Source organism: Chanos chanos, chromosome 11 (genome assembly GCF_902362185.1).
Source record: "Chanos chanos chromosome 11, fChaCha1.1, whole genome shotgun sequence".
In the NCBI taxonomy this organism is placed as follows: domain Eukaryota; kingdom Metazoa; phylum Chordata; class Actinopteri; order Gonorynchiformes; family Chanidae; genus Chanos; species Chanos chanos.
The window spans coordinates 24573094-24585593 of NC_044505.1; the positions used below are offsets into that span (position 1 = coordinate 24573094).

Consider the following 12500-nt stretch of genomic DNA (forward strand, 5'->3'; position numbering starts at 1 on the left):
CAGTCAGGGATGGAACAGCTGAAACCGTCCTCGCGGGGACACGCGTCGCCAGAGAGGGAACCGTGTTCTAAAATTAGGCTCCGGCAGGTGTTTGTTATTGACGCGTTGGCGTGTGTTAATAAACAATGAGACGACGCTGAACCAAAAGCAGGTGGCTGCTCACAGAGAGGTGCTCTGTTCAGAACCATCAGTATTTCTTCAAAAAAACAAAAACAAAAACCAAAACAAAACAAAAACCTCTGGCGAACGACTGGTTGGGAATATAGAGTAGTTTTTACTACTGGATTCTCTCCATCAGTTGTTTTTTGCTTCTCTTCCTTATACGGCCCATATTTCAGAAATTTGTAGAAAATTCCAGAGGGAACAGTGGAAATGACTTGTCATTTAAGTATTAGTGAGCTTGTTTGCATATGCTAGCCTGGAAGCAGTTGATTGGCTGGCTGACGGGTTCTGCCGGCCAGACGGTTTGGATGGGTGTGTTAACAGGAAGCGTGGTGGAGTTAGCTGTCCCTGTCCCTCAGGCAGGGGGGGGGGGGGGGCGGATGTAGTCAGTCTATGACAATCAGTGTTCTGGAGAAGCAGCGAAAAGGATTTTGGGCTTTGGATGCTGAAGGACTTGAACTGTTCACGCAGATGCTGAGTTTTTGACTGAAGGTTATTGGGGATCCTTCTTCACGCTGGTTGACATAATGAGGCTAACTCAGTGTGTGTGTGTGTGTGTGTGTGTGTGTGTGTGTATACGTGTGTGCGTGTGTGTACGTGTGTGTGTGTGTGTGTGTGTGTGTGTGTGTGTGTGTGTGTGAGTCTGATACTTTAAGGTACTAGTGATTTGTAATATTTGCCCTGTCTGTTTCGAGGTAAAATATGTCACTTTGAAGTTTAACGCCTGCCAAGTTCATGATGATGCTTACAAGCTTAGCAAGCTCCTGTGCTTTAATCAAGAAATGTTTCCATCCTTCTCTCTCTCTCTCTCTCTCTCTCTCTCTCTCTCTCTCTCTCTCTGACACACTCTCCTCAGCCTTGTGGAACAGTCAGCTGTGCATTGCATTCTGTGTGTGAGAGAAAACGATGTTGTTTCAGGTCCTGACCTCCAGCTCTCTGTTTTGACACACGTCTCAGTCACATTAGGCAATAGCCTCTTTCTCATCAGTCCACCGATTTCAGAGAGATGCTTCTCATTTATACCTCCACTACTGTAAGCAGTAAGTGAGAATTTCATATCATTATGTACCCTGGCGGAAACTTCATGGAGTATAATTTTGCATTCATACCTTACTTTAAAACAAAACCACTACAGTTTGTTTGTAAGGCATTAAAAAAAAAATCTGTAACAGATGGCTGAATAAGGCAACAAATGTCCTCATTAAATATGTCCAAACGTGTGGTACCACAGGCTTAAAGCCTTCTGTAGCTGAACAATAGCACAGAAATGACACTGAAAATTTCTCTTCCACTCAGAAAAACAAAACAAAACAAAAATTCTCAGTGTTTCTGCACGTTTCACGTGCGTAATGTTGAGAGAGCGAATCGTCAGCTACTCCTTTAAGGATCCCGAGCGCGCGGCGAGGAGAAGACAGCGACGTGGCGTTGATTGACGTTCCTAAAAACACGCTGTTTAAATGTGACCTAACCCTCACGCACAGCCCCGACTGACAGGCAGTCTATGGGTGGTGTAATATGAGATTATAATTTCGTGGTGTGGGTGGGTTGACGGGGGGAATTATTCTCACACGTCGTTCAACATCCCCCAAATGAGTTTGATAATGTCAGTTCTCAGTGTGTGCTCGCGTATGCGACTCAGTCTGTCCCTTATGAAACTGTCAAAGAGCTTCAATTTGTCATGTGCTCTCCAGACACAAAGCAACCTCCCCAGAATATCAAAAACGTTAGCAGCTAATATTAAAGTCATGTCTGAGGGATTCATTTTGGAGATGTCATCGTAAGTTGATTGTTTCCACTGAAGTTCGTGCTCTCTTTACAAAGAAAAAAACAAAGAAACAAAAAAACCAAAAAAAACCTAACTAACTAACCCATCGAATGGATTGTCCGTTCAGTGACACATTGAAGCTTAAAGCATACAGTGGACCAAAGCAGGATAATTTATGACTTTAATAGTCACATGACCTCATGTTAGACATGCTGTATATTCACATGACTGGCTGTCTGGGCAGGAATTCAGACAAATCTCGACTGACACTGTCTTTCTGTATTTATAATTTATAATGCAGTTTAGTCTATGAATAGGCTCATGTTTGTCCTGAGAAACTGGACAATATGATAATGAACTTTCTACACACATCACACATGGTTGGCCAGATTAATGCATGGGGCGTAAGAGTGGGAAATGTGTGTGTGTGTGTGTGTGTGTGTGCACGTGTGTATGTGTGTGTGTGTGCGCACGTGTATATGTGTGTGTGTGTGTGAGTGTGTGTGTGTATGAGTATGTGTATGTGCATGTGTTGCGCGCATGTGTGTGCGTGCATGTGCACGTGTGTATGCGTGTGTGTGTGTGTGTGTGTGCGCACGTGTATATGTGTGTGAGTGTGTGTGTGTGTGTGTGTGTGTGCGCGTGTGTGCGTGTGCATGCGTGTGCGCATATGCATGCGTGTGTGTGTGTGTGTGTGTGTGTGTGTGTGTGTGTGATGGAGAAGCCAGGCCATATGATCCATCCCTGTGTTGTAAGGAGCATGGCCCTAGAGAGTCATGGGAGATTTATGACAGGAGAGTGAGGACAGAGAGGGGAGGGGGCAAAGCAGAGAGGGTAAGACAACAGTCAGGCTTCAATGCCTCTGCTTCAACACACAGAGCACGTACACGCAGACACACACACACACACGCGCGCACACACACACACACACACACACACACTCGCACACACACGCTGTTCAACAACCTGCTGAAATAAAAATACCATTCATATCCACTGTTTCTTGGTTCGCGGCGGAACAGAAATAAAAAAGAAAAAGAAAAAAAAAAGAAAAAGAATAATGTACTAAACATTAGCCTATTTTACAGGAAATCTAAAAATGCCCTAGACAGTGTTGTTGGTATGTTTTATGAGCAGGAAGAAATAATTAGATTCCAAGCAGGTGATTTTCATTTACTTCAGAATTGGCCTCAGCTGTGGTGAGTGGCAGGTGCCTGCAGTCTAAAAAGCACTCTTTCAGTCAGTTTGAATAGAGAAAAAGGACTTATTCTCCTGTTTTGTGTCACTGTGTGTACCACAGTGAATACAGAGAAAAGATAGTAAATCAAAGTATTTTCTGAGGAGGTCAGACAGGAGAATGCATCCAAGGATGAATAAAATCTCAGAGCTACAGATGTGGCTCCACACACACAGCTGTTTCCACTGTGAGCAGCGTCATGATGAAGTCTGGGGCCCATGGCCCTGTAGCCAACCTTCACGAATGCGGCTGCAAGAGAAAACTTTGCAGTGAGGGATCGTTCGAATGATGGGGAAAGCACCTTGATCAACTGCCACAGAGTCAAGCTAACCTTCAGACACAAGGTACAGAAGCCTACACACACACTGTAACCAACTCAGTCAAGCCAACCTTCAGACACGAGATACAACAGCCTACACACACACTGTCCATCACCAACTCAGTCAAGCTAACCTTCAGACACGAGATACAACAGCCTACACACACACTGTAACCAACTCAGTCAAGCCAACCTTCAGACACGAGATACAACAGCCTACACACACACTGTCTATCACCAACTCAGTCAAGCCAACCTTCAGACACGAGATACAGAGGCCTACACACACACTGTAACCAACTCAGTCAAGCCAACCTTCAGACACGAGATACAACAGCCTACACACACACTGTCCATCACCAACTCAGTCAAGCCAACCTTCAGACACGAGATACAGAGGCCTACACACACACTGTCTGTAACCAACTCAGTCAAGCCAACCTTCAGACACGAGATACAACAGCCTACACACACACTGTCCATCACCAACTCAGTCAAGCTAACCTTCAGACACGAGATACAACAGCCTACACACACACTGTCTATCACCAACTCAGTCAAGCCAACCTTCAGACACGAGATACAACAGCCTACACACACACTGTCCATCACCAACTCAGTCAAGCCAACCTTCAGACACGAGATACAACAGCCTACACACACACTGTCCATCACCAACTCAGTCAAGCTAACCTTCAGACACGAGATACAACAGCCTACACACACACTGTCTATCACCAACTCAGTCAAGCCAACCTTCAGACACGAGATACAGAGGCCTACACACACACTGTAACCAACTCAGTCAAGCCAACCTTCAGACACGAGATACAACAGCCTACACACACACTGTAACCAACTCAGTCAAGCTAAACTTCAGACACGAGATACAGAGGCCTACACACACACTGTCCATCACCAACTCAGTCAAGCCAACCTTCAGACACGAGATACAACAGCCTACACACACACTGTCCATCACCAACTCAGTCAAGCCAACCTTCAGACACGAGATACAGAGGCCTACACACACACACTGTCCATCACCAACCCACTGGGTCTCCTACCACTGCTGAGAGAGAGACAGACATAAGACGGCTAAATACAACTGAACACACCGGCCGAGCTACACTTTACCAAAACACACCTGAACACACCAGCTAAGATACACTTTACCTAAACACACCTGAACACACCAGCCAAGATACACTTTACCTAAACACACCTGAACACACCAGCCAAGATACACTTTACCTAAACACACCTGAACACATCAGCCAAGCTACACTTTACCTAAATACACCTGAACACACCAGCCAAGATACACTTTACCAAAACACACCTGAACACACCGGCCAAGCTACACTTTACCTAAATACACCTGAGCACACCAGCCAAGATACACTTTACCAAAACACACCTGAACACATCAGCCAAGCTACACTTTACCTAAATACACCTGAGCACACCAGCCAAGCTACACTTTACCTAAACACACCTGAACACATCAGCCAAGCTACACTTTACCTAAACACACCTGAACACACCGGCCAAGATACACTTTACCAAAACACACCTGAACACATCAGCCAAGCTACACTTTACCTAAATACACCTGAGCACACCAGCCAAGCTACACTTTACCTAAACACACCTGAACACATCAGCCAAGCTACACTTTACCTAAACACACCTGAACACACCGGCCAAGATACACTTTACCAAAACACACCTGAACACACCAGCCAAGCTACACTTTACCAAAACACACCTTAACACACCAGCCAAGATACACTTTACCTAAACACACCTGAACACACCAGCCAAGATACACTTTACCAAAACACACCTGAACACATCAGCCAAGCTACACTTTACCAAAACACACCTGAACACACCAGCCAAGATACACTTTACCAAAACACACCTGAACACACCAGCCAAGATACACTTTACCAAAACACACCTGAACACACCAGCCAAGCTGCACTTTACCTAAACACACCTGAACACACCAGCCAAGATACACTTTACCTAAACACACCTGAACACACCAGCCAAGCTACACTTTACCTAAACACACCTGAACACACCAGCCAAGATACACTTTACCAAAACACACCTGAACACACCAGCCAAGATACACTTTACCAAAACACACCTGAACACACCAGCCAAGCTACACTTTACCTAAACACACCTGAACACACCAGCCAAGATACACTTTACCAAAACACACCTGAACACATCAGCCAAGCTACACTTTACCAAAACACACCTGAACACACCAGCCAAGATACACTTTACCTAAACACACCTGAACACACCAGCCAAGATACACTTTACCAAAACACACCTGAACACACCGGCCAAGCTACACTTTACCAAAACACACCTGAACACACCAGCCAAGCTGCACTTTACCTAAACACACCTGAACACACCAGCCAAGATACACTTTACCAAAACACACCTGAACACACCAGCCAAGATACACTTTACCAAAACACACCTGAACACACCAGCCAAGCTGCACTTTACCAAAACACACCTGAACACACCAGCCAAGATACACTTTACCAAAACACACCTGAGCACACCAGCCAAGATACACTTTACCAAAACACACCTGAACACACCAGCCAAGCTACACTTTACCAAAACACACCTGAACACACCAGCCAAGCTACACTTTACCAAAACACACCTGAACACACCAGCTAAGCTACACTTTACCAAAACACACCTGAACACACCAGCCAAGCTGCACTTTACCAAAACACACCTGAACACACCAGCCAAGATACACTTTACCTAAACACACCTGAACACATCAGCCAAGCTACACTTTACCTAAACACACCTGAACACACCGGCCAAGATACACTTTACCAAAACACACCTGAACACATCAGCCAAGCTACACTTTACCTAAATACACCTGAGCACACCAGCCAAGCTACACTTTACCTAAACACACCTGAACACATCAGCCAAGCTACACTTTACCTAAACACACCTGAACACACCGGCCAAGATACACTTTACCAAAACACACCTGAACACACCAGCCAAGCTACACTTTACCAAAACACACCTTAACACACCAGCCAAGATACACTTTACCTAAACACACCTGAACACACCAGCCAAGATACACTTTACCAAAACACACCTGAACACATCAGCCAAGCTACACTTTACCAAAACACACCTGAACACACCAGCCAAGATACACTTTACCAAAACACACCTGAACACACCAGCCAAGATACACTTTACCAAAACACACCTGAACACACCAGCCAAGCTGCACTTTACCTAAACACACCTGAACACACCAGCCAAGATACACTTTACCTAAACACACCTGAACACACCAGCCAAGCTACACTTTACCTAAACACACCTGAACACACCAGCCAAGATACACTTTACCAAAACACACCTGAACACACCAGCCAAGATACACTTTACCAAAACACACCTGAACACACCAGCCAAGCTACACTTTACCTAAACACACCTGAACACACCAGCCAAGATACACTTTACCAAAACACACCTGAACACATCAGCCAAGCTACACTTTACCAAAACACACCTGAACACACCAGCCAAGATACACTTTACCTAAACACACCTGAACACACCAGCCAAGATACACTTTACCAAAACACACCTGAACACACCGGCCAAGCTACACTTTACCAAAACACACCTGAACACACCAGCCAAGCTGCACTTTACCTAAACACACCTGAACACACCAGCCAAGATACACTTTACCAAAACACACCTGAACACACCAGCCAAGATACACTTTACCAAAACACACCTGAACACACCAGCCAAGCTGCACTTTACCTAAACACACCTGAACACACCAGCCAAGATACACTTTACCAAAACACACCTGAGCACACCAGCCAAGATACACTTTACCAAAACACACCTGAACACACCAGCCAAGCTACACTTTACCAAAACACACCTGAACACACCAGCCAAGCTACACTTTACCAAAACACACCTGAACACACCAGCTAAGCTACACTTTACCAAAACACACCTGAACACACCAGCCAAGCTGCACTTTACCAAAACACACCTGAACACACCAGCCAAGATACACTTTACCTAAACACACCTGAACACACCAGCCAAGCTACACTTTACCAAAACACACCTGAACACACCAGCCAAGCTGCACTTTACCTAAACACACCTGAACACACCGGTGAAACATGGAGGCTTTACTTCCTCTGTCACTAGATGCCTTGAAAATGTGCATGGCATCATGAAATCAGCAGAACACCAGGGCATTCTGGAGTGCCCAGTCAGGCCCAGTGTCAGGCCCAGTGTCAGTCAGGCCCAGTGTCAGGCCCAGTGTCAGGCCCAGTGTCAGGCCCAGTGTCAGTCAGGCCCAGTGTCAGGCCCAGTGTCAGTCAGGCCCAGTGTCAGGCCCAGTGTCAGTCAAGCCCAGTGTCAGGCCCAGTGTCAGGCCCAGTGTCAGTCAGGCCCAGTGTCAGTCAGGCCCAGTGTCAGTCAGACCCAGTGTCAGTCAGGCCCAGTGTCAGGCCCAGTGTCAGGCCCAGTGTCAGTCAGGCCCAGTGTCAGGCCCAGTGTCAGGCCCAGTGTCAGTCAGGCCCAGTGTCAGGCCCAGTGTCGGAGATCTCGCTGGTCTCTGTGGAAGGTGAGGGGTCTTCCCACACAGCAGCAACCCCAAACACAATTCAAAAAGTTTGTTTCAAAAACTTGAGAACGTGGACTGATCTGAAGTGCCCAGGAATCAGTCCAGATCTAAAGCCAACTGAAAACTTGTGGAGTGATCTGAAAACAGCAGCTGGGATTAGGAGAGGACAATCTGGGATTCAGAGAGGACACTGTTTAAATCTGGGAGAACTGGTCCAGTTTACACAAGAAGAGTGGACCAGACTGAAGGAAGCTTATGGGATGTGTTTGATTGCCGTTATTTTGAGCAAAACTTGTGCTACCAAACGCTGCGTCTGGGGCGTCAATAATGTTGTGTCAGTTTTGGTTCTTGTTATGCCCTGGTTCTCTCTCTCACCTCTGCTGGTCATTTTGATGTTGACTTTTATGTTGAGTTTACTCGCTTGTTTCCCTTGCTTCGTGCTGTTGGTTTAATCATTAGCTGTATCTGGTTCAGTTTATCAAGTCCTGTTCTGTTTGTATAAATACTTGTTTTCTTTTGTTTCTTTGTGTGGAATTGTGTTTACTTGATGTCTCCTCAAGTTCGTGATAATCTGTAATACTGTGAAACAAAGAAGTATAGACGTCAAATGCTTTTGTCATTTTCAGCTCATTTTTAGAGAAAACTATGAGAAATGATAATCTATGAGAAAAGAGCAAGGGTGCCAATAGTTTTTGCAATGAGTGTATATTCTCACACTGGGTGTGAGTACACAGACCACTGGGCCTTAAATGCCATTACCATCCAGTCTGACACCATACTGAACTCACCACTCACTCTCTCTCTCTCTTTTACTCTATTCACTCCTTTCCTCTGTCTCTCTCTCTCTTACTCTATTCACTCCTCCTTTCCTCTGTGTCTCTCTCTCTCTTACTCTATTCACTCCTTTCCTCTGTCTCTCTCTCTCTCTTACTCTATTCACTCCTTTCCTCTGTCTCTCTCTCTCTCTCTCTCTCTCTTACTCTATTCACTCCTCCTTTCCTCTGTGTCTCTCTCTCTCTTACTCTATTCACTCCTTTCCTCTGTCTCTCTCTCTCTCTTACTCTATTCACTCCTTTCCTCTGTGTCTCTCTCTCTCTCTTACTCTATTCACTCCTTTCCTCTGTGTCTTTCTCTCTCTCTTACTCTATTCACTCCTTTCCTCTGTATCTCTCTCTTGCTCTCTCTTACTCTATTCACTCCTTTCCTCTGTGTCTCTCTCTCTCTCTTACTCTATTCACTCCTTTCCTCCTTTCTCGTTTTGTTGTTTCTTGTGTGTGTGTGTGTGTGTGTGTGCGCGTGCGTGCGCATGTGTATGTGTGTGTTATCAGACAGTACTCTGACAGTATTCTGATTAAGTACGTTTGTGTGTGTGTTCCAGGACAGTCCTCTGGTTCTGCAATCCGACAGAAATGTTACAGTCAATGCTCGTAATGACCTGGGCCAACTGACAGGGCAGCTCACTGTGGGTGAGTAAAACACACACACACACACACACACACACACACACACACCTTTATCTTCAGCTTCCCACACACCAGTCCCATTCACTGTCCACTGGCTCTGAACTGACCTTGTTCACAAGTAAAACAACTGGAAAAGTATCCAAAACTATTTTTATTTCTTTTTTTTTTTCATTTCGTTTACATCTGAGACAAATGGGTTTTTTTTTCATAATCCTCCGAATACTTTAAAAGCAAATGAAACCAGATATGATCAGTCCCGTTTTGAAACTCATTCCTATAAGTTCCTAAAACCACAGTCTGCTAAAGCTGAGAGCTGCTGTGTTACTGCCTCTTTCTGTCCTCAAAATGATGACGGTGAATAGTTGACGTCTGGAGAGACCTGAGAAGTCAAAGTCTAGAACAACAATCTAGTTTACATTCCCAACGTATAGTTGGAGTCATTATCCTGCTTAGGTCCAAATTCATGTCTACACATCTGACTGCTTCACAATTCAATTCTCACTGAATCGCTCCAAACTGCCGAGCCAAAAGAGCAGCGCTTCTAGCCGAGGACAGTGCTGTCAGCATGGCTTTGGAAACTTTCACCGAGGGCTTGGACAGGAGGACAGAACTGCGTGTGAAGTAGCCACGACGGGAGAGCGTTTGGAAGCTATTTTACCTCTACTGTTATTTATTCTAAGACCGCCACGAGTAAAACCCTCTGTTCCAACCCATGCTGACTGCTATGCACATTCCAAGAAAACAGTTGTTTCCTTAAATTGCTAGTCTAGTGTCGGACACAAATGCCCTGATGGCTGGTTGAAAGCCAAGGCCTGTACAGGTGGTGAAAACAAATCTATCATTGACATCAATCACTGGGATCAGTCACATTTCATATTCAACGTTAAATCACCCATATGAGACGGGTGTTGCTTTTGACGACCTCCCCAGCAGACAGCGTATAGTTAAGAATCATTTTGTCATGTTACATTCATGATGTACCTCCGGAACAGCACAGATCAGCCTGCTCCAGAACAGCACAGACCAGCCTGCTCCAGAACAGCACAGATCAGCCTGCTCCAGAACAGCACAGACCAGCCTGCTCCAGAACAGCACAGACCAGCCTGCTCCAGAACAGCACAGATCAGCCTGCTCCAGAACAGCACAGATCAGCCTGCTCCAGAACAGCACAGACCAGCCTGCTCCAGAACAGCACAGATCAGCCTGCTCCAGAACAGCACAGACCAGCCTGCTCCAGAACAGCACAGATCAGCCTGCTCCGGAACAGCTCAGACCAGCCTGCTCCAGAACAGCACAGGCCAGCCTGCTCCAGAACAGCACAGATCAGCCTGCTCCTGATCCAGAGTGGGTCTCACAGGACCTGTATGAACTGAATCAGGTGTGAATGTGGAGCTGATACAGGTGTGAATGTGAAGCTTATGGTGCGCTCCATTTGAACCTCGGAAGTCGGAATTTCCGAGTTCCCAGTCGGAAATTTCAACGGGAATGCCCCCTGAAGTCAGTTTTCCAACTTGGAAAGTCGGAGGAACCTCACCAACCCTGACTTCAAAGTCCAAGATGGCTGCCCCCAGTGGTGAAGTAGTGAAAGCTGTAGTAGTTCACTGTTTATTGGCACTTCTGTGTCTCATTAAATCAGTCGTACATAGAGTACAACTGTGGGTATGTTGCTATGGCATGTGTATGCGCTTAATGTGTTGTTATCAACTGGTATTGCTGGCAATGGCTAACAACAGCTAACCTGGCTAAAACGGTTTTCCCACTTGTTGTTTGGAAATGCGGTCAACTCAGGTGTGACGTCATTCCCAGCTCCGAGTTCCGACTTCCGAGGCAAATGGAACGCACCATTATACGGGTGTGTATGTGGACCTGAGTCAGGTGTGTGTGTGGACCTGAGTCAGGTGTGTGTGCACACCTGAGTCAGGTGTGTGTGCGGACCTGAGTCAGGTGTGTATGTGGACCTGAGTCAGGTGTGTGTGCGGACCTGAGTCAGGTGTGTATGTGGACCTGAGTCAAGTGTGTATGTAGACCCGAGTCAGGTGTGTATGTAGACCTGAGTCAGGTGTGTATGTAGACCTGAGTCAGGTGTGTGTGTGCAGACCTGAGTCAGGTGTGTATGTGGACCTGAGTCAGGTGTGTATGCGGACCTGAGTCAGGTGTGTATGTGGAACAGAGTCAGGTGTGTATGCGGACCTGAGTCAGGTGTGTATGTAGACCTGAGTCAGGTGTGTATGCGGACCTGAGTCAGGTGTGTATGCAGACCCGAGTCAGGTGTGTATGTGTTACATGCTGTAAGACTTGAGTACAGGTGGGATACTGAGTAGTGACATGTTTTTGTCATAGCTCAGGGGGTCCTGGAGGAGGGCGTAGAGGTTTTTCTGGGTTTGTGACCGTGCAGCAGTCGGAGCTCAGTGCAGACAGGGTGTGTTTTACTCTGGTTTGGAGAGTCAGACTTTTTGGAGTTTTGTTTTTTTTTTGTATTTGGTGGAAAACAGCAGGTGGATCTAACCCCGGGGGGCTGGATGAAGGGTGTTAGCCTGCCAAGTTCAGGGGACTTCATCAATTACTGGCCTCTGTCTGGGCACACTGACTGGCTGGCTCTCCCAACAGCTCCCCTGACTCTCCTCTCTCCTCTTAGCCCATCATGCCTGAGGGTTTCTGGGGACCTCCTGCTTCCCTGGGACCTCCTTTTTAGAGGGCCAAGGGAGTTTCATGCAGAGAGAGGTGGAGGAAAACAAGCCCCTGAGGAAAGGACCCCTCTCCTTTTTTTTGTTTTTTTTGGGGGGGGGGTTTTGTTTTTTTTTTTCCTCTGTGTGAAGAAAACCCTGTCACCAAATTCAGTAGAAGCCCCAAGTTTTCTC

At 46.2% G+C, this 12500-nt stretch overlaps 1 protein-coding gene across 2 annotated transcripts in view; it reads left to right on the forward strand.

Annotated features, from left to right (window-relative positions):
• Window positions 1–12500, forward strand: part of sgcz (sarcoglycan zeta) — an 83537-nt gene that overhangs the window by 29170 nt on the left and 41867 nt on the right. For both annotated transcript variants that reach the window (XM_030788188.1, XM_030788189.1), the window contains exon 3: window positions 9558–9645. In XM_030788188.1, the coding sequence (XP_030644048.1) occupies window positions 9558–9645 (88 nt within the window). The remainder of the gene's footprint in view (window positions 1–9557; window positions 9646–12500) is intronic.